We start from the raw sequence: 23,490 nt of genomic DNA, 5'->3' as shown, positions 1-23,490 counted from the left end.
CTACTTTCCCTACTTGTTCACAAATTATTTCCTCTGGTGAAGGACTGGAGAGAAAGATCCCAGTGACAGCTAAGGCTCTGCATTAAGCACAGTGGTTCTAGCAATCTTCCTGTTGCTTTGCAAATCTGATTTCAAATGGCAGCCCATGTACTAAAAAAGGGGAAAATAAGGAAGCCAAGACTGCTGCCACTCCCCCTGGTAGCATTGCCCAATATCAAGTACACACCATGTCACCTCGCAAGATTGTATGTATTCAACATCCTCATCCATGCTCATGCAGAGCAGTCAAACAAGGAAGCTCTCTTCAGAGAAGCGGTGAAATTATTCCTGCCATACTTTTGAATCTATTTTAGCTTCAAAATAGTTTAGTTCCTCACAAAGATTACTACCGTTCCCAGGCTGATTATGAATATCACTCAAGAATCTTAAGTTTATGAGTTAGAAGACGTTCCTTGCATTTGATGAACAGCTTTCAATCCTTCAACAGGGCTAAGCTCCTCTTGCTAAACTGTAAGTCAAAGGTTTTTATAAAACATCTAAAACTTACCTGGACTGGGATCAATGTTTGCCAGGAGCTCTAGGTGAGGTCGAAGACGATTCAGGTTAGCTGGATCTCCGGTCCTCTGAAGAGCAATAGTTAGTTCCTGAACACTCTGCGCAAATGAGGCTGGGGTCTGCAACTTAAAAAAATTATTATAATTAACTTTCTACAGGCAAAGCAATCCTCATGGTTTCTGAAGGTTGGTCCACAGGCTCACAAGAGCAGTCTTCCAAAACTGGAATAAAATGCTTTTCACACAAGCCCATTTCAGTCAGTACCTTCTATTAAATTCTTTCTCTGGCATATGAACACACAATTCTTTGACACTGCAGGTTAAAATACAGCTCTAAATAGACAAAACAAAGGCTGGTATTTTTTCTACCAATACAACCTATTTCTTTTCTGTGTTGTGCTGGCACCCAGAGAATATTAGAAACCATTTAATTTAAACTTCAAGGGATCAGAGCATTTCCAGAATCAAGTAATTTTATTTAAGGAATGTGCTTCCACATCTTTCTTACTTCAGGTGTAGACCTGCCTGGAAACATGAACCATTAACCCCTGTTACTACATTGGCAGTTATCAGCTGTTAAGAAAGGACACATCCCAACCGTGTAGCTAACCTTTGTGGCTTCCCACCTGCAGAAAGAAGTAAAGTAGAAAGAGATGGCAGGATGGCAGAGGGAGCAAGATTCATTAGGTTGGTTACAAATACATATTTGAATTAATTAGGCCACAACAAGTTTTGAAATAACAGGGGAAATGATTAATGGGCGAGTACACATGGGCACAACTTGTAAAATCATGTTACAAGCATTTAAATCTACTACAGTTGCAAACAAGATAGACAAGGCTGATTTTAGGTGGCTTTACCTTGTCAATGATGGACTGCATGTGGGATTTGTGGGACTGGTCTCCGTATAACAGTGAGGACCACTGATCTGGTGCAATGCGTAAACCTGCTTCCATAGCTATTTGAACTATCTGGGAATCATGTTCCCTTCTCAGAGCTTCGTAAGTCCGAAATTCCTCTTTCAGTTGCATCAGAGAGGAATCCTCATCCCGCTTTGTCACCTAATAGGGAGAAACGAGCCAAATACAATTAAGCAGGATAAACCAGAGATTACGTAAAGTCTAAGGCAAGTGAAATCTTCAGTCAACAATGAAGTTCTTCCTCCCAAACTGAACTATGACACCACGCAGCAAACGCTAGTTCCTACTAAAATAACACACTCCTCATAAAGCTGAACCTCTATGAAATGGATTATTGAACGTAACTTACTCTGACCCAGATACTGGTGGAAGTGTCAATACTTCCTAAAACAACTTTATAGCATCCACACCTTACTTCTCCGGTCAGGGTGTTTTGGTTTTTTTTTTTTTTTCAGAATTTTGTTTGAGGGTACAATTAGAAGCACACAAAATGTTTTTCACCTCAGTTAGCAAAAGTGAATGACATTTAAGTTGAGGACCTAGGAATGGACCATTAAATACTGAAAGCAGATCAAGCAGCTTAAGTTCCCTTTATACAACACTGATATCCAAAAGCCTCACATTCCTTTATTTCTAACTACATCACTACTCAATTAACTGAACGGGGGCTTTTCCAGCTTTAAGCCTCCTTTAAGGAGATAAGCCATGCTGACTTACATACAAGTTTTCTTACTGGGCACCTATTAAACCTGGACAGAGTCAAAACCTAGCTTTACAGCTTACAGTTGCAATTTTAGCCTACATTGCCATCATAGCTGTACAACAGAGAACTCTCCAAATATGTGTGACTACATGAATAATATTTTCTAGAACTACATCTATTTTTATGTTACAGAACAATGAAAACTCAAAGTGTAAACCCAATAGTTTTCACAGCATTATGAAATCTCCAAAAACAATCTTCTTCATACCTTGAAGCATGAGGCTCTGTAAAGAAGCTGGACAACATGCCCAATGCTAGTTTTAGAAGCTTGAGGAAATCGCGGCTCCAGCCTCTGAACCACAAAGAGAACCAAGACCTTTCGTGACAAAGCAGATCCATCTTCCAGAGCCAGCAGAACCAGCTTTAAAGCCTCCTCTTGCATTGCTGGTGGGGGGAAAATGCAAAGAAGAGACAAAGAATGAGAGAAGACCAAGAAAGATTTCTGCAGATTCTTGCTTTCCTACAAGTGGGAGATGGCTACAGGCCCCCTCCCCCACAACACACACACTCACAGATGGGAAAGGGAGCTCAGCAAGAAGGGAGGGAAAAGAGCAAAGGAACATCTTCAGAGTCCTAGACTGTGCCCGGGGAAATAAGACTTAAATTTTAGTAGTAGTAGTAGTAGTAGTAGTTCTATTTTGGGTTTCAGATGATAGGAAGACTTCTTTGTTCCTGTCTCTATGTCCCTCTTGATTATTAGCAATTTTTCAAAGTGTACTATCTACATCCCACATCTATCCCAGCAGAAAAAGCTGACAGGCTGAGTGCAAGGTTGGTTCCCACGCAGGTAAAAGAGAACTGATGTCCACACAAATAAATCAGGTGCTGTAGCACCACATATTTTGCCATTTAACAAGCCTCTCTTCCCCACAGTAGTTCAAAAGTTAGCATCCCAAAGTTACTCTTCCATAGTTTGGTTCAGTGGGGGAAAGCTTCTTCATTTTTTTCTTTAAGAAACTGGCTTCCTATTTCAAGGCATTCTTTCTGTTGGTCTTCAAGTTAAGTCTACATTTTCAGTAACAAAACTTCAATTATTTAAGCAAAATTGATTGCTTAAGAATTCTATGAAAAGGAATTTAATTTTTAAGTACTTTTTAAAAATGCATACACACACACCCCCAAATGTAATAAAACTCCCCACAACTGTTTTGTATGTTTGTTACCAAAGAGAAGGAAAAGCAGCTATGTCCAGTCACTTCTAGTAACATAATTTTTTTCCACAAGGGTCTTCTGAGCGTAGCAAGTGATGAACTACTTCCATTTGAACTTAGCACAAGAACAAAAGGACACACATTATTCTGAATTTTATAGAAGACTTGCAAAAGCACTAAAAATGCAAGAAAATCTGTGACAGCAGCCCAATAGATGTATCATTAGTTCTGAAGACTTACTATTAAGAAATTAATCCACTGCCTAATTAAAAAAAATAATAAAAATCACTCAGGCAATCTGACACCCACTTATCAATCCTCATTTCTCAGTTGCTTCTAGTATAGAAGTAGTACTGTGATGTTACCTACCTGGTCCAAGGAACTGGCACCCCCTGGCTCTCACTGCAGCCCAGAGGTTGGAGGAGAGCTGCTGAGGATTTTGATGCTGAAGAATGAGCTCTGTGACTGTTCTTTCACCAAGTGACCGTGCTGCACGCATGGCTCTGATCCGCCCTTCTTCCTCCACTAGCTGGCAATGAACTAATGTCACAAGTTTCCGTTGCATGGGACGACTTAGCACGCTCTGAGTAGTACTGTTAAGACCCACACCTCCAAAACAAAGTGAAGCAGAAAAAAAATAATAAACTACCTCGTATCATCTCCTCTTCTTCTGTCAGCCTTCAACCACTGTACTGCAGAAGTGTAAACCTAGCTGTCCTGATGTCCACTTAGTTAAACAGAACACTAGAGAAGGCATATCAGAAGTTCATTTTTGTCAGTTTACTTTACTTGGCATTAAAAGCAAACAGTTCCTGGGAGTCAGCTTTCCCACAGGTTTTAAGTAGTGGGATTGACTCTTTTGGCTCTCTAAGAAGGTGGAACCGCTAATGAATTCTCTCCTTGTGTTGGTAATCTGTCCTGCACCTTCCCATACAGATTCCCAGGTGTCTCCTCAAAGGTAAAATCATCATGCAGTTCCCTTATTCATGGGCTTCAGGGATCACTGCTGCCTTTGATGTCTGTCTGTTTTCACCAGACATTTAGCTTCTTATCTGCATCTAGTATCTTCACTGCTTTGGCCTAGCCAAACAAACTTACACCTAATTTCAAAACTGCTTGGCTGATATTTTTTTATGTGCAAAACCTGCGATTCACAGATGCGCTGGGAGCCACATAAAGCAGGTTAAAGGAACAAGTGACTTGCGGGACATATGGCTGCCATACCGAGTTTGTTCTACAGCACCCAAGCTTATTCATTGGGCCACTGCTACTCAGAGTGGTATTGCTATCACACTGCGCTAGCTGGAAAAGCCTGAGACAGCATTTTGTAAAAAATTCAATAATGCCCATGATGCTCACCTCTACTACTTAAGTTGACAGATTTTTCCCCGAGTCCACCATATGTAATACAGATAAAATCCATACTCTTGACCCCAGTGCAGTTTAGCTAAATTAGAACTACTCAGATTGACTCAGCTCTTGTGTAAGACCTTGTATAAACAGACTATTACTTATTTCTCTTATATACCCCATATGCAGTAACTTTCTCATTTCAGTTTATTCCTCCTCCACAAACAAGCTGTGTTACTACAGTTCTCAAAGCAAAGCATAACTCAAAAAAAAAAAAAAAAAAGCAGAATTATCTATTTGTACTTAGTCTGCAGAAGTCAACCCAAGTTACAAAGTTTGGTTCAACTTACTATACCATGGCCAAATACCACAGCCTTTTCTCAGTATCAGTTTTAACAAAATGCCTTTAGATTCCACTGCCCCCCACCCCCGCTGCTGTGAAGACATAACCTTAATACTTAGGAAATTTGTTTCATTTTGTTTTTTAAACTAGATTTATATCTATTTTTCAAACAAGCTAACTAATCATTTGGATAGTTTGTTTTGCCTCTTATTTGTTTCTAGCTTTCATTTCCAAAGGAAACAATGCAGGAACTACCTCTCGCGCTGCTGAGTGGTTTGAGGTACAACGCCAACTCTTCCACACATTTTTTGCCCTCCTCATAATGCTTGGTGTCTTCAGCTCCACTACATAAAGTAATTGGCTGCTGCTCAGGAACCTGAAAAGAGATGACATGTACATCTACAATGAATATACACAAATAAATGGCAGCCATGCTTACAAACACTTGTTAATATCAAGTATTTCCTGTTTTCCTCCCCTTTGGGTTTCTTTCTATATTAGTAAGCATTTTTCCAGCTTGTTTAATGAACAAACAACATTAAAAAAAAAACAGTGTTAAAAAAAATAACGTAAAGAATTTATGTTTAGCAGACTTGTTTTATTCAGTGGCTAACAGGAACGAGAAGCAGAAGGGTTTATTCTGTGACAAAAAGTATTACATGATAACATGCTGCTACTTGTAACTGCAAAACTCTGGCTGAAATAACACACATATCGAGACATTTCCAAAGCTGGCTGGCTGGCAATCAAATAAGACAAACCCTGGTTTGCAGGTAGCAGAGATTCATATCTAGGGCCTCACAGCTCTAAAATCATCCAGGGATATGTGACTGGAGTTATTTGGATTTGTGGGAAGACTTAGCAGCAGATATTCTAAGACACCCTTGGAACGTATTCTAACTAGACTCAATTATCAAGCAGCAAGACCAAGTTATGTTACACAGTGCATATGAACACACCCTGCAAGTATTAATCTGACACCACAGGCCACTTACATCCTTGGGGTATATGTGTGTGGGGCTTTTTTTGGTTGTGGCATTTATTCCTTCATCCAGGCATTCAGCAGAAATTAGGATTTTTCAAAGGGATGTTGGACCACCCCTCCCCCCAAGTTATAATTTTAGTTTTGTTTTCCTCCAGGTAAACTCTTAAAGCTTTAAACAAATTTGAGAGTGCAGTATACAACTGTACTAATGTTTCTCAACATCACCATTCAGCAATCAGTTATCTATGTGATAGTATAGGGAACAGGAATTTCTCAGAAGACTAAATGCAAGCACTTTTTGCGTTATGCTATTGAAGTGCAAATAGATCTCAGACTTCTATTTCTAAGTCAATCACTATCCCACTGGTAATAGCACACTAATCTCACGCTAATCTCTGCTTACAGGGAACAACTCAGGCCCTCAGTGTAAGAGCACAAGCCTTTAATGCTTGAGTTAAAGACAGCTACAAACCCGCTAACCTTCACATGCAACTCAGCCATGTAGAGAGTAGCATTATGATAGCAGCAGCAAATAAAAGCACTGAACATATCTAAATAGATATATATCTACACACACACATACTGTTGTCACCAAAGCAGACAGGAGCTTTCCTATCAATTTTAATAGAAAATAATAAATTTTCATAGGAAGTAATCAATGAGATCATACTTCTCCTACAGGTTCATACAACTACGCATGCTAAGTTGCTCATTTGACACACATGGCCAAATAAAAAGTTACTAGCTGGATCACTCTGGCTTTTACAGCAGGTGACAAAAAAGTCTCTGAGTATACATATCAGCTGCAATTAAGAGAGCTGATGCCACCTCAAAACTGACATAATCAAGATAGCCTGGATCAGACAACGCCCCTTTTATCCCTATTAAAGGGAAAATCAAACCCATGTTTTATCACACCAAGACAGCAAGGTTAGCCTGGATGCTTTTCACAGACTGCAGTTAACATCTGAAGTTCTGTGGGGTGGTTTTTTTTGTTGTTTTGTTTTAATTTCGGTAATAGGGTTGTCTTTCTTTGGGGTGTTTGGTTTTTTTTTTTTGTCTGTAAGCAAGAAAGCTTACAGGCAATTTTGCAACTATATGTTACAGTGGTCAGTTGTAACTGTTGCAACAGCAACAGCCTCAGCTGGACTGGTTTCTCAGGATTTGGGAAACAAATATTAACACCTTCAATATTTGCTTTCATGTTAACAGAACACACCAAATACTCCACCTCCTTTTCAAAGCCACTGCCATTTTAGCAGTCTGCCTCTGTCTGGGAAGTTATACAAGCAGAACTGGCTTATTGATCAAACAACACACATCTCATGCATTTGTGCTGAGACAGAGACTACACAGTCCGTGTGCCCTATTTACTGCTGTAATGTATTTTGTGCAAATTCCTATTTACTCCTGCAAGCATGCAATCTGGCACTGGCAACAACTTGAAATACAACCACAGTGTCACAACACGCAGCAGACAAAGGAGGTTTGGAACAGACATGGGACAGGAAGCTGTGTTCAGCCCTGGATTTCCATCTTGTTAAGGTAGGTTTAGCATACATTCACTGCAGCAGTTTGGAATGCCATATGCAACACTAACTCCATCAGCGAGGCACAAGGGCTGTCTAGGCAGCTAACAGAAAGCTCCCCCCTGCCCCAGGAAAAAGCTGGCATAGAAAAGCTTCCAAGAGTTAATCAAGCTGTTCAACACTATCTGCATATCATTCCCATTTCTTCTCTTTGCAAGTGAAGCTTCAGTGTAAAAATCTAAATGCCTTGCACAACTGTACTGTTTGCAAAACGAGGCTGAAAGATTACAGTTTAACTTTCATCCCAAGCTGGAGCCAGTGTAGTAACTAAACAGTAAAACAAGATGATTATTTTTAAGTTTCACCCATTTTCAGGGGAAGAGAATATATTTCACCTCACACACACTTCCATCTTCACTCATGCAATGCAACACACAGCAAAACTTCCAAGTAATCTGCCCTTTTGCTGCTTCTCTTATATGCACTTCTGAGACATTTAAAATATTTTAAGGCTAGAATGATTATAACAATGGTATCTACCAAGAGAAAAATGGTAAACACATGATTCATAAAAGTCACGGGAGATCTGTGCATTAATTTTGGCTCTTATCATGGAATTACTGACGGACAACTGAGAAATAACTCTAAAGCATTTTTGCTTCCCCTTCACAAAATAGCCTTTCAATACCGTGCAGGACCCTATAGTCACTTATGTTACAACACCTCTTGAGAGTCTCAAAACAGATGCCCTGCAGAGCAAGTTCATTATTTTCATCCTCACTCAATATTCCACTCTTCCAGACACCACACCCTTATCACACTTTTCAGTGCAAATATATTTACATAATATAATAAACACCTCCCAAGGGGGACTAGAACAAGACAGGAAAAATAATCTCAGCTGTTTAATTACTTTAAATTTGTGATAATTCTGCATGCATTTGCCTTGGCAATGACTGCGAGTACCTTGGTAGTGGAATGCTGCCCATCAGCATGACTACTTGTGGCTGTGGGAAGAGGCAGGTTATGACGGCATGAGGAAGGGGACCGGAAAAGAATGCTAAAGCATCATCTCATACCAGGCAGTGATTTTGAGTTGGTCATTTAAGCGTAATTTGATGAAAGATGTCAGCTTGAGTTGTTGCTAATTACCATTAGACATCTAATTGCACAGTATGAGAACATGTTAAAAAGACCAAACGCCTTCTTGTTGGGTCTGAAAACTCCTTCCCTCAATATACCACCCCCCTGTGAATGGATGATTCGCTTCCTGCCAAAAAAAAAAAACAAACCCCAAACAAAAAAAACCCAAAGCCTACTGTCTTCAGTTCCTCAAGAGTTCACACTAAGGACAGCTACTTCACAGATAAATCTTCTTTTGAAGTACCTCATTCCACCAGAGATAACAATAAAAATATTATTGAAATGTGACACTAATATCTCTGTGATTGTAATCTTCCACTTTTGAAAGGGCTGTTAAGATCACTCACCTGTTCTCTTGTCATATGCATGACCCCATTGCCTAATGCCTAGAATTTTATTTATCACATCCAGCAGGAGACTATGAAAGAAATTAAAGCACCTCAGTAATTTTTGCCACTTAATGTCACCTGTTTGGAACGTGCACACTGCTGTTTCATGTGTTAAAAAAACAGGAGGGAAGAGCTTAGATGACAGATCCATGATTCTGCACCTTCAAAACACTGGCCTGGGGAATGTTTAAAATAGGTGCATATAGCGAGTACTATGTGGATGCTTGAATAGTTAAAACTCAAACCCTCATTCCCATAGAAACTGGCTTAAGGGATTTCTTTACCCAAGAAGTTTAAAAAGCAAGGTATCCCATGAACGCCTTCCTTAATTTGTGTTTAAGGCAGCCACTGTGCCTCTCCCTTTCCTCACAATATGCTTAGCTCCTGCTTAGGCACTCAGCTATTTCCAGCTCTCCCAGGAGTAATTCTCATCTTCCCCTTACAATCCCTTCTGCCCCTCAACCCTCATCTTATATGGCTGAACTTATCTATATGTGGGCTGAATTGCCTGACCACTGCCTTCCAGAACAGGCCCTGTAACCACTGTTGATGTGTGCCATGCTACAGCAGGGCAGCAGGAATTTGTGTGTCTGCAACAGTTAATTTTCACATCAAGGGTGGCTATAACCTGAGCAACAGGTTTCATTTTTGCAAAGGGGTGGGGAAAGGCAAAAACCGAGAAACAGCCTGTTATTTGAGAAAGAAACCAACTCTCTTCACCATTAAAGTGACAAAATCTACAGAGAGAGCAAGCAACCGCTATTGTCTGAGAAATAGGTTACTGCTTTCTCGGGTGACTGTGTGACAAATTTAGCACATTTTCCCCAGAAGTACAGTTCTGCTCATTTCACCCATTGTGCCTGTGCAAAAGCCAAGCAATGTGACTTGCCCTGGAATCCTATCATTGCTGCCAGTCATGACAGAATAGATTTGCTTCTTCAAACTGCCTGGTTCCCTCCTCTGCCTCCAGCAAAAAAGCACTTAACACTTATAAATGTGTGAACTTCTCAGAAGCCTCCCCACAGGGAAAAGAACAAACTGTTCTTTCGCCCCCCAGATAAAAGCTTTCATTGTGTTGTATTGTATTTCACTCTAAAAGGAAACCTGTACTTTGGAATTTATCATTTAAAAATAAAGTATTACAAGTCTCCATGGACTCAGGTTAAGGTGTACAGGGGGTTGTTTGAGAGATTAGAGGACATTAACAACGCATACACCCTCCTGACGCCAAGCAGAAGAACAAGAAAATGGACTTAGTTTCATCAAAATTTATGATACTACTCATGCTTCATAAACCAGCTTGCTGCTCACAGATCATTTTCATTGACATGTACCAAAGAGCCCACCTTCTTAATGGGACAGAGTTAAAAAATCACTGTAGTTTCTCTAAAGTACACACCCCCCACCCCAAGCCTTTTTCTGTGAAAGTATTTTTTAAATGGCCTTAGAGATACTAGTGGAAAACAGCAAATGTTTCCCTGTTCCTTCACTGAAAATAGTGTACTTGTTTTCTAGTACTCCACAGGTGCCAGGAAGGGAAAGGGAGGGTGAGTTACACTGAACACTGATTTCATTCACATCCTCATTGAAATTAGGAGCTGGGGGGGGGGAGGTAGTGCAAATGTCTCTTAAGGGGAAAGTTCATCAGTAATAAAAACTCAGCTAAGATGACCCATTATTGTTTAGGTAACAGAATGCAGCAAGCAGCATACGTAGAATCATAGAAGATCTCAAGCTGGAAGCAACCCGTAAGGATCATGCAGGAACAAGCAGCTAATGAGAGCGAAGGGAATACCGTTTCTTTTGGTGATATTTCCAGCTTTTTAAGGTCACCAAAAAAATCCTATGACTCGTGATCACATAAAAATTTAAGATATAAAAATGAGCACAGAAATAGCGTCATTAATTCAAAGTTGGAACCTAGAGTTCAGAGCACTCTCAAGACAAATACAACACCACCATAAAGCCACTCTTCCTTCTTCATACCTCACACATATGCATAAGGGAACTGGCTGCCTAACTAGCAAAACCAGAATAAAGTTCTCAATTACCTGTGACAGAGGCAGGGTGATTTTTCATCGTATTTCAGAAGATCTTGTTTTTATGGAAATTTTAATTCAGACAAAGTTCAAGTTAAAAGCTATCACATAGCTTCTCACAAAACTTAACAAATGCACACAGAACAACCAAAAAAATGCAAGAGGAAAAGGCATTTATCGTAAGCGTGGACATTTGGATACAGCTGGAACTTTTCTAGAAACTCCAGAGAGGAAGGAAGAAGATATAAGGAAGATAAAGAATTACAGCATTTATTTATTTATGGCATCACCCACAGATTTCACACTGTTTGGAAGCTCTTCAAAGATGGCAGCATACGTATATCACAGAAATGGAAGCACACAGTCTCATCACCGTCTCCTGCAGAGCAGGATGAGTCACTTGGCACAACCAGAAACAGAATTAAATTTAAAGCTTCTGAAATAACTTCTATGCCATACACCACAACAGAACAAATTAGCTGTATTACTTGATAAATCAAATGAAAAGAAAAGTGGCAAAAGCACGTCTAGATCTCTAGGTCCCAGTGCCTAATAAAAAGCATTCTAAGAGCATCTTTCCTCCACACCACAGCTCTTCCATTTTCCCTGAACTATGGATCTTCTTGAATTTCACTGCCTCCAACTCTGCTGAACCCAGACACCGAAGCAGAACAAAACAAAACAATAATCCCTCTATGATAACTGCATCCCATCTACATTTTTGTCCCTCACCCGTAAGTTACACAACATTGTCCCTGCTCTCCCCAAGTCCACAATCCTTTCCACTCCTGGGAGGTATGGGTCACAGGATCTAACCATGCCAAGTTTATGTCAATTTAAGTCTGTGTTGCAACTGAACAGGAGGACAATGCTGCTTTCCACACATCCTTGCCCTTTTTCTCAGGCTGCTGCTGTCAGTACCAGTGCCACTGGAGTACTCACCTCCATCAGATAAGCGGTGCAGCTGACCTTACGAGTACCCTTTCCACCAGAAAGGGGAGTTCGGGCAGGCTCCCCCCATTCACCTATACAGGTTTAGGTTAATATACCAGCTCAGAAAGTTACATTTCCAGAGCACAGTTTCAAATTAAACATAAAGCAGTACAAAGGCTGCTACCAGAAGGGTCTGATTCATTTCTCTTACTCTCCCCCTCCTGGCTTTCAGGACAACTGATCACAAGCCTGTAGGGTGAACATGGTAAAGCAAGTAAACCACCACAGAAGAATGGCTTCCCACCAGTTAAGCTCACTGATTCCAGTTCATCCTTTCAGCAAAGGATGGCTAGGGAAGAAGGAAGCAAACAGAACCAACGTGTTCTGGTGGTAGCTCAGAGTTACACTGAATTAGATGAACACAAAATCAGTCAGCTACCAGCAGAATCAAAATTTGAACAGTTGTTCAGGGCACCTTTACTACAGCATGCCTAAGGTCTAAAACCTGTATTCATCAGTCTACAAAAAGGTAGATGTCTACTCTACATACTGTTAACAGAGTCATTATTCTTTATTCATGAGTTGTCCTCCCAAAAGAAAGATGGATAACAACGTAGAAACAGATTTTTTTTAAAAAAAAGCACCGATACCTGAGCACCCACTAGTTGCAGCAAGGCTGAATTCACAGGAAGGAGTTCAATGTCTGTATTGATAGTGGTCTGGTCAAAAGGGCATGCCTTACGGTGGAGCTTGTTGAGGCACATCTTGCAGACAGTGTGGCCACAACCCAAGCTGATGGGCTTCCGGATTGTTTCGTCGAAAGTCTGTGTGCAAATCGGGCAGGAGAGAAAATCCGTCCATTGTGGAGCTTGTACAGGCATTGCTTCAGGAGTTAACTGACAAGACAAAAATCTAAAGCACAGATTCCACTGGAATCAAAATCTTTGAAAAAAGAAGTCTGTTTGTTTTTAAATATCTTCTGTAAGTACAGACAGTCAGCACATAGTGTGAAACATAACCTGTAAGAAAGCAGAAACAGAAAATTAGCATTCTCTGTTGGCACAGGCATGTGAAATCTTTTATGCTAGGTAAACATCACTTGTAAAGGTACAGCTGAACTAGGAGTACAGTACTGATATCAGAGGACTGAGTCATAACTTGCTTTAATTCCAGCTAGTCTCTAGCATTGGAAAAGCCACTTAAAACCATTTCTGCTGTTATGCAGCTTAAGAAAAAAAACCCCAAGTTAGATAATTATCTCACTGAAGTTATAAGACAAATTAGCTTTTAGGTTTTATGTTCTTTTTTTTCTTTACAAATGAGCCAATTAACATCAACTAGATTTGAATAAAAAAGGCAATTTTTGAAGGACTGTTGTGCTTATTACATTAAAACCACTTTTTACTGTATTTAATTGTGAGCTTTACATATTTTTGCTTAGACAAGGCTTCATCCAAAACCTCCATCACAAGCAAACTTTCTTCTGAGTTCAGTGGGCTCTGAACTGGCACACAACCCTGCAGAAACAGCCCCAAGAACTGGATGAATGGCTCGGAGTAGAGTCAGACACTACCTGCATGCAATACTGCTCACACACATTGCTAGGTAATACTCAGTACTGCTACTACAGCATCTTCACACTAACAGATCTGTACAGAGCTGCCCAGTACCACGTGGACTTATCCAGTCACGTCTGCATTACCCTGGGAATCTCCATGCATTACTGGGTGTAATTGAGCACTGGTAGCTTGCTCTCAGTCTGCCCACCAAGCAGCTCTGTCCTTCAAAAGAAGGAAGAAAATTTCTAGAAGTTGTTTTTGACTGGAAGAGTGCCAACTGTTTCTCAAGGACCCTTTTCTAACACTGGTTTATAGCATTCATTGCCTATCTAGAGATTATACTGACAGTGAAAGTAACATCTTTAATACACTGAGAAATTACACTGAAACACAATAGAGGAGAACCTGGGAGGTCTTTATTCATGGCACTTTTGAACCAAAATGCTAAGAAAATCAGATGTTACTAATTATAAGGGAAAGGAAGGCAAGACATCCCTTTGAGACAAAGAAAAGTAAATAAAAGCAGAACTCCACATGTGAGGAGAAATATAGAGGAGTAGACAGATGAAGCGATATGAAAAGAACCATTATCAAAAGAAAAATTGGTAATAAAAAAAAAATTCTGATCACTGGTGATAGAAAGCCAGACAAGTTTGCACAAAACCACTGCAGGTCACATAGGCTTACTACCGAACACATTTTTCTAAATCAAGCAGCAAAGCAACAAAAAACCAAACCACCCCAATCGCCCAGATATGTTAAGTTTCTTTCCCACACACCAGGGCTTTGGTTTCATACCAAGGAGTGTGCGCTTGCTTGCTAATTATGTTCAGATAGAAAGTTCTTCTATAAGCAAAACAGCAACCTTTTATCAAATCTTAGCTTAAAGAACAACCTCAAAATCAAAATCTCAATTCCAAGTAAAGGCAAAGAGAAACTTCAAGTTAGGACTTGTGCAATTCAGAATCAAAGCATTTTAAGACAGCAACAAAAATCTGATGCTAAAACAGAGCGACTCTGAAAAGCCTCAGGCTTTTGTTCCAGAATTTAGTGCAATGCTGTTCAGGGTTAGCATCATTTTGCTAAGGCACACAATGAGGGGCTACTAGTTGAGCTTTTAATCATGTTTCATCAAGAAAACATTAAAGTTTAGTTCTAAAGCTAATGAAAACAATTACTTCTGTCTTCAAAAGAATAGGTACAATACCACACAGCCACTGTTTACCAGCCAACAAGGAATCAATAAGAAATCAATACTACCCAGACAGAGCGGTGCTGAGGCAGAGGCACTGCCTGTGGTTAACCCCACCACCACCAAAGATCTGCCAAAGTTGTTCTGGGCTCCCACTCTCTGTCACAAACCACCTCTTTAATAGAAAAATCAGTATATTTTTTTTCATCTTGTCAGCAGGCAGTCAAATTGCTACTGTATCATCATAACCCAAACGAAAACATACTTGGTAAGTTACTTGACTTGAGCTAACTTCCTAAACCATCCAGGATGTTTATTTGCAAGCCTTCCCTGCCTCCCTTTATATATTTTAAAGTAAACCTTGGTATCTATTCCAGCTAGTATCATTCTTTGTAAAACAAAACCATAATAGACATTGCCTTTAAACTCCATAGAAATCCTTCTGCCAAAAGCAGTACACAGCTTGGTAAATTCCAGTGTACATATTGTTGTGCTATGAAATACCACTTGAGGTTCAAAATTTAAGAGCTGAATCATATTGCTTCCTTCCTACCACGCTGGTATTAAAATACCTATGAACAGTTTCCCAGATCATCTGCAATTCAGAAACCATTTGAACACTCTATTTGAAACACTGATTATTAACCTGGCATTAAAAAGCAGTTTTTTACTACTTGAGGAAATCTAAAACCAGTAGCTAACATGAAGCTATACTATCGACACTAGAAAGTAGATGTGGACATGGAGATCCCACCATCCCAGGCTCTGAACTGGAAAAAAGGAGTTGAACACAACTTTAACATGAGTTAACTCACTAAAAAACAAAACAAAACAGACATGTTCCCACCTGTACCTCTGTCCACTCCAGATAACTGGCATAATGAAACAGGTAATATTTATTTACAGTCTCAACAGTTGAAAGAAATGTTTGGGAAGTCTGGGAAGGGAAGGAGTAATTAGTGGCATCCCTGATCCCTTATCAAGGCAGGTCTCAAAAGGCTAGAGAATGGAAGAAAAGCTTACATACAAGCACAACTCTCTGAAGGGTTCTAATGAGCCCAAGCCTGGCACCGAACTGCCAAAATAGAAGGGCACATCATGCGTGAATGGGAAACCCACAGCCCTGGCAGCAGGCATGTAATCACTAGAGGTACATTTCAACAGTGGGTGACAGTTCCCCCTTACCCATGATAAACATCTCTCCTACTCCTCATTTCACCAAATTCTGCAGCACCTGTGGACACGTACTGATGCCTGAATGCCAGAGGAAGGCCACAGATAACACTGACAATAGAAAGTAAGTCTGGGAGAAACCTCAGGAAATCATCTATTTAGCACAGTCTAACTGCTGGAACAGATGGCTAACTGGCTTGATCCAGCCAACCTTTTCCCTACAGGAAAAAAGAATAGCTGTTGGAGCAACAAACCCTACTATGCTAACAAATCTCCCAAGCAGATCAGCACAGAACTGTGGAATTCCTCCGGTCCCACTTAAGACAGGAATGGCATTACAGGGACTGAGGGTTCGTGAGCTGCACACATACAGGCTGGCACCAAGTCAAGTACTGCTGCTGCCACAGCTTTCCACACACGCAGTCCCATTTTCACGCTGGATCTTCAATCTTCAGACTAGGAAGCAGAGTCAAGCGCTGAGATACAATACAAATACCTCCCAGGCACAAAGCGTATAGATGGGTTATACGCCTGCGAAGTGAAGCTGGGAAAGATGCATGCCTTTTTGCAAGGTTTGTGACTTGCTACAACCTTGGAAATAACTAGAAACAAAATATTCTTTAACTTCTAAGAGCTACTTTAAACAAGAGAGATTACAAATGGCAGTAAAATGATGGAAACAAGACAGTTTCATTATCACAGACAGCTGTTGGAACCACCATCGCTACAGAAAGGACACTTGCTTGTACATATAGAAGTAGGGAAAGCATATTCACACTTTCATGGTATATGGGTTTTTTAAATGTTTCTCTCCACTATTATGCCAGACACAAGCAAAATGCAAAGAATGCAAACATTTATAGAAGACATACCCATTTAAATAAAATCCCCTTCCCCTTATGACATTTTTAACCCACCCTCTCAATTTGTTAAGTTTTTCACACCTGTTAGCTTCCAACACTTTGTATTACACACACATTTCTTTGTGCATGATTGAGGAAAACAAAGATATACCAATAACCACGAAAACACTAAAAAGACATATCCACAGTACCTAAGTTGGAAGACAAGAAGCTGTAATTAAGAATGAAGATGCACCCAGACATAGACCTCAAATAGTACACTGGGACCAGTCAGATTTATTTCATTATTTCCAAGTTTGATAATATAAGATACCTCTATGCATGTCTCCTCCTTCTGATTAGCCCTCCATAAACTCTTTTTAGCCAGTACTAGAAACACCTGAAAAATTCCTCCTCTCTTCTGGGCCTTCCCCCAACCCTCAAAAATTCCTTGAAATTCCAACGTTCAAGGCAGACTGGAAATGTCACACTAATCAGATCAGTGACCCTGCCAGTGCTTCAGAGAAAGAGAGAATCATTCTACACATCACCAGGACAACTGCTCAACGCTTTATCACATTCCTTACTCTACTGCACTAACCACAGAGGGGTAACACAGTCTCCTGTCCAAGCTGCGTTATGTCCGTGATGGCCAGAGCCTTCCACACATAACTAGAAGGCTCTGCAAGTTTTTAAAATGCAGAACACTTTGTACCAATATCCACCGGCATCCAGTTTCAGATGATGACATACAGAAAAACTCTGCTGCTTTCAGTTAGAATTCAACTCCCTTTACATTAACCGCAGTCTCCGACTGCTTCAGTACAGGTACGAAGTACATACTGACTCCCCTCACCAATATGTTATTTGGATCTAACATGTACCAGCACACGTGTATCATGTGCCACTTTGTCACACACAAGTTAGCACTGATCATTCCCAGCAGCAGTCCAGAGCAAGTCATGTTACAGGAGTGACTCAGCACACCTACAGGGCACCCTCTGCTCAGCTTCTGCTCAGTATACACAGCTCCTAACAGCATTACCTGCTCCTGTGTTTTTACACATCTCTATATGGCCTTTCGCTAAGCTTTTCTTATCCAAGCAATATCACCATCTTCTTGACAGATGAAGATCAAAATTCTGAATAATAGTAATTTTTACTGTCTTTTACTTTAGTCCTGAAGCTGTTTCACTTTTGCTGTCGTACTTAGAAATAAAACGAGCAGAACTTCCTGTAACAGTTAACAAGGAACATACAAGTCAGCTTATTTAGCACAAAGCTTTACACTGTAACAGCTCCTCACTGCCAAAACAAACTGAGGCTCACCAACCGCTCTGCTCATGCAAATACAGCTCTTGGCTAATCTATATTTTAATCTAATAAAGACAGACAATATAATTTTATTAGCTCTTTTAAAGACTTACTCCTTGGTAGTAATGTACATGTTTCTGAGAAAAAAAGTAACCTAGCCAAAGATGCACTTTTCTCCTATGAGAGTGGTTCTGCAATACATTAACTACTTCAAAGCCTCTCTGACACTCGACATTAAAAATAAATCAACAACCTAAACGAAATTAACAGATAGTAGTAAAACTCCTAACTAATAAGGATTAGCAGGCACTGACAGTGCAATCCTGACCAACAACTGGACCCCCTCCATACTTGCCTAATGTCAGACACCACTGATTTTCACCAGTGCTTCACAAGACCTATTTAAATTCAAGTCAGTTTTCTGCTCCAGGGTGCTCTACGTAATAAACTACACTTCTGAGAGCACTTAAGTATCTTTCTCCTTTCCCTGAGAAGTGCAGGACCTAATACTTTCTAGACGAGTCCTGATCTTCATTTTAGGGGAAAACTGACCTGACAACCCATAGGAAACCCTGACTAGCCAGAAGTAATGGGTTGTTTTATAAAGACTCACCACTTTATTCTCAAAAGGCATGCTGAAGCCACACACACAAACACCCCATACTGCCAACTTCACGGTTCACAGAATAGGATAAATCATGCTACCTGTGTTTTCCAATTCCAGTCTCACAGAAAAAAAAACTCTGAAGAAAAATAAAGAAGAGAAAGCAAGCCTATGCATGGTCAGAGAACAGTAGGTAGAAGAAAAAGCTTCTTACCTCCACACTCAGGGAGCCCCATGAACAACACATACCATAAGCCCAGAACAGTATTTCCAATAGATTGGATATTTTTCTCCCCTCTCGTTTGTTCTCTGAAACTTCGCCCTACACACCATGGCAAGTGCTTCACTTCCTCATTCCTCCTCCGCGCATGCCTGCTCGCATGCCTGCTCCCCAACACCAATGCACACTTGCCCAGAAGACAGAGCTCTGTAACAACAGAAATTCCCACCCAACAGCAACTCCTGGAAGTTTGTGTGTAACACAGGCTCCTACCCTTCCCTCAAAGCTACATAAACACCAATGGGCTTCAGTGGCCATGTTATAAATCTTTAAAAAGAGGAGGAAGGAAAAAAAAAAATATTGTATCATGAACACCATCAAAATTCTGTCAGAAACTCACTGAAGCTCAGTTAAATCACATTCAAGGTTTACTTTTTATCCTCAGTAATTTTTATTTTGCCAGTGAAAACAAAGGAAGAAGTTTACCTACTTTCATGCAAAAGCCTCTTTTTTCATAGTCTCTAAAGTACCTTAGGAAAATGGGGCCAGTTAAGGACAAGACATGATTCCTCATTTGAAGCTTCCTGCCTGGCTTGTAACACCACAAGAGAAACAAAAATAAACCCACCCAAAACACAAACCTCCACCATCATAAGTCTACCACAGTACCTCCCCAGCAGAGGATCTAAAAGCAATTTACAACGATTTACGCTTCACAACATCCTGCGAGGCAAGAGCTAAGGTCTTAATGTAGAATGGAAAATTATTGAATATTCCCCGCCCCCCGTGAAACACTGGATAAATACGGAATGAAACCTAATACATCATTTTGTTAACCTTTTATTCCCACTCAACATTCCATCACTAGTCTTGCACCATTAGGGACATGAACATTAAAAGACAGCGCTTGGTTAGAGGACACTTAAACCTCCCTGGTCATACCCTCCAACACATACAACCTGCACATGGCTCAAATAGTAAATTTTCAGGGAAGATATACATAACTAACTTCATTTCTGGCTGATACCATACATCCCTTACAGCTTATTTATAAAAAAAAGGGGAAGTGACCAATTCTTAATAGTAAATGGTTTCATGATCTATTACCCAAGAAATTTTTTTCTACCAATCATAAGGACTCCCAAGACCATAGATGATTGAGTCTAGGGAGTTAATAGCAGACAAGCATGTCTAGAATGTGTTCCTTTCATTTCAAATTAAAAGTTCTTGCATTTGTCAATGGCAAATGACTATAACTGTTAACACAATGAAAAAAACAGGATTCATAATCAAAGAAAAGCCAAACAGATTAACAGAAGAAAGGCAGAAAGCACTTAAAATATCCTCAATGGTTTTCAGAAGAGACTGTGGTTCAACTGGTCAAACACTCAAGAGCTATCAATCGTGCTCTCAAGGAGCCAAGCAAATTATCTGCTTTTCCCTGAAGCAATACATTTGAACAGTTGCTTTCTGAACACTCAAATAACCAAAAGAATTTCAACAACTACAAATTTGGAAACTAGAGCTAATAATTAAGCAATTAATGTGCCCCTGAAGTATTATATTCTGACATTACTTAGAGTCTGAGGCCTTTTCCAAGTAATTGGGGAAACTGGAGAGGGCAATTTCCTATCCATCCATATTGGAAGACCAGAAAAGACAGGTTAAAGTTTGTTCATCCAGAAAGACTAATCCCTCCTATGACAGTTTTTCAGAGTTTATACATGACCCTATATTGCAAAACGTTTTGGTTCGTTGGTTTAAAAAACAAACCAACCCCACAACTTCCAGATTTGCTAGAGCGTGCCATTGCTTATGAAAGAAGCTATAGTAAAGATAAACAGGACAAGTTTGTAAAAGTCTTCAGGCTCAAGGTCACAGCCACGCATTACTTCTTGGTGTCAGCTAGTCACTACTCTTCTCTCCTCATTCCTTTCCGAGATATTCCAGCTGAAGTTTTGCATAGTTGTTCCTCAGCTGAAGCTAGCAGTTTTAAACGTAGATTTTTATTAATAAACATGGGTAGGCAGAAATGTGGGTGGACAGCAATTACACAACCAATACGTCATTTGAACTGAAACAGGGCAACAAATCAGCCATGCAAACAGCTCATCTAAAATAAAAATCTAAGTCATAAATTTCAAGAAGAGAAAGCAATGGGAAGCAGTTAGCATTCTGGAGACTGCAAACATTTCATTCAGCTGTACACGCACAGGTGAAAGAACAGGCATCTTTGAGTCCTAACCCGCTGAAGCAAAACTTTTCTATAAACCTTTTAGTGATCTGAAGTATCAAAAGTATCATAGCAGTAATAAGATTGGCATCTGCTAATGAGAAACCATATTAAAGGTCAACATCACTAACACAAATCATTTTTTTCCATCCAGGAATAATCTACAGTTACCTGACTACTACTATAGGCGTTTGGTAGATGAAAAGTAAATTCAGGAAAGGAGGGGAAGATCTGGTTGCCACTGCAATGCCTTTATCGTTTGTTAGACTGAGATAAGCAGACATGAATCATTTTGTTAAATCCAGCACAATTCAATGAAAGAGAAAGCATAAAAAACCCAACCTAATAAAAAAATTAGAAAGTGTTTCTTGCCACCCACTCTCCAGTAAGAGCTGCTCTCCCAGCTTGATTCAGCAGCTACAATTCTGCTTTGATGTCCATGACACTACACCTACAGTAACAGTATCATGGCAATGAGAAACAATGAGACAGAAGGAGAGAATTAAAGACTGGCTGGTCAAAAACTATTCAAAAAAAGCTCTCCAGCCTACAACACCACCTTTAATAATTGTCACTCACCCCCTGCTCCCCAGCAAACTTTTACAATACAAATACTCTGTCTAGAAAAAAAAAAATACATCTAGAAATCACCAAAACTGGTCGAGTGCTTTCGGTGTGCATGCACATGCTTTTTTTGTAGCGTACTGTGAAAATATTACTGAAAGTATTTCTTTCATAGACTTACAAGGCAAGAAACAAGTAACAGTCTGAACATCCCCCTCACCTCCTTCCCCTTATGTTCAAGGGTTAGCATTACTATTCAGCCTCCCAAAAGTGTTTTTGTTTTCAAAGTGCCTAGTAATTTAAAAAAAAACAAACCTCATATGTCCAAAATTCCAGGTGCAGTAGTAAGGAAATGTTGAAATATACTCTAAGAGCAGCATTAAGTGAAAATAAATGCTACTGCCAAGCATAGGAAAGAAGAGGCTTCTATTTCAGTGAGTCATTCAAAGTGTAAAACGTAAAATCCTATTTTACATAAAGCTCCACAGGTATTCAGAAAACAAATATTTTAAGTGTCCATTTGAAAACTTACTCTCAGAATTTCCTCTTTAATGTTTCTTTTTCCCCCCCCTCTCCCTTTTAATTTATTTGATTTACAGGTGCTTTTTCTTGTCACTTAGTAGATGCTGCCCCCATTTTAAAAAAAATAGATGTCAAACAGCTTCATGTTAACAACTGTTTAAATAACAGTACTCTAATATAAAGTTTCAGTTATTCTATTTACCTTCAGAGCAATTTGTTTTGGAAGATTGCACTTAAACATCAAGAAGATCTTTTTAATAAAAGCACAAAGTCATCCAAAAGTAGTGAAAACAACAAATGAATTTTTAAGTGAAACTACCAATGCAGTTGCTCATCTGCCTGTTTTTTAAACACATTATAATCACAAGAAAGCTTCTCTTATTCTATGTTGTATATAAAAAAATCTCTAGGCTACTGTGGTGTTATTTAAAAAGGCAATGGAGCAGTTTGCTGGCACATACATTTCACCATAGCCAGAGTTCACAATGACAAAGTTTTTTCACTCCTTGAGCCTTATAATAATTCTATACCCAGTTAGATCCTCCTTTCAATGATTTTTGAGACAGAATTATTAACCTATATCAGCTTCAAGAATTCAGCTCCTCTACTTCAGGCATCTGTTCAGTCAATCTCGTGGTATCACTTCTATGTTAGTAAAAAACTGCATGGCACCATCAACTTCAGAGAAAAGATGCACATTTGAAAACAGTTGTCAAAATACTGTTCTGCTTACCACAACACTGCAGTCGTAACAACCACTTCCAAAAAGCAGAGGTAGGCAGACTGTGGAGCTGCTGATAGAAGCTAATCAAGGTTTTCTCCATCTGTCTCCCAGAGAGACAACTTAAGGCTAGCTACACTCATCCTGTCTAGAACTAGAGAGTTGTTAAAAGATTCGTGAAAACACCCAAGCTGTAAACAAAGACCAAATCACAGCCAGTACCTACAAGGCCTAGGAGCTTACAAACTCTTGTCTGCAGTATTAACTTTTTATTATTTTTATTATTACAGTATATTATTACATCATATATAATATATTAGAGTATAGTATAGGATTACAGTATTAACTCCAGATGAAATGTAATGCCACAGCAACAGAATCTCTTCTCCTAAGACAGCAGATGACAAATGCATTGCTTATCACAAGCTAACATTGGTTAACCATCTT

The 23,490-nt window shown here is 39.7% G+C and overlaps 1 protein-coding gene across 10 annotated transcripts in view; it reads right to left on the bottom strand.

Annotated features, from left to right (window-relative positions):
- Positions 1-23,490, bottom strand: part of RC3H1 (ring finger and CCCH-type domains 1) — a 66,065-nt gene that overhangs the window by 29,448 nt on the left and 13,127 nt on the right. For 9 of the 10 annotated variants that reach the window (XM_056355813.1, XM_056355821.1, XM_056355814.1 and 6 more), the window contains exons 2-7: positions 12,750-13,118; positions 5,337-5,457; positions 3,758-3,997; positions 2,446-2,621; positions 1,415-1,615; positions 548-680 (exon numbers count right to left, since the gene is read on the bottom strand). In XM_056355813.1, coding sequence (XP_056211788.1) covers positions 548-680; positions 1,415-1,615; positions 2,446-2,621; positions 3,758-3,997; positions 5,337-5,457; positions 12,750-12,980 — 1,102 coding nt within the window. In that variant the 5' untranslated portion in view covers positions 12,981-13,118. The remainder of the gene's footprint in view (positions 1-547; positions 681-1,414; positions 1,616-2,445; positions 2,622-3,757; positions 3,998-5,336; positions 5,458-12,749; positions 13,119-23,490) is intronic. The other variant, XM_056355815.1, reaches the window with a different exon arrangement.

This window comes from Falco biarmicus, chromosome 11 (assembly GCF_023638135.1).
Source record: "Falco biarmicus isolate bFalBia1 chromosome 11, bFalBia1.pri, whole genome shotgun sequence".
Classification (NCBI taxonomy): domain Eukaryota; kingdom Metazoa; phylum Chordata; class Aves; order Falconiformes; family Falconidae; genus Falco; species Falco biarmicus.
Note: the sequence above shows the minus strand (reverse complement) of the source record. Positions and strands in the feature narration are given on the sequence as shown.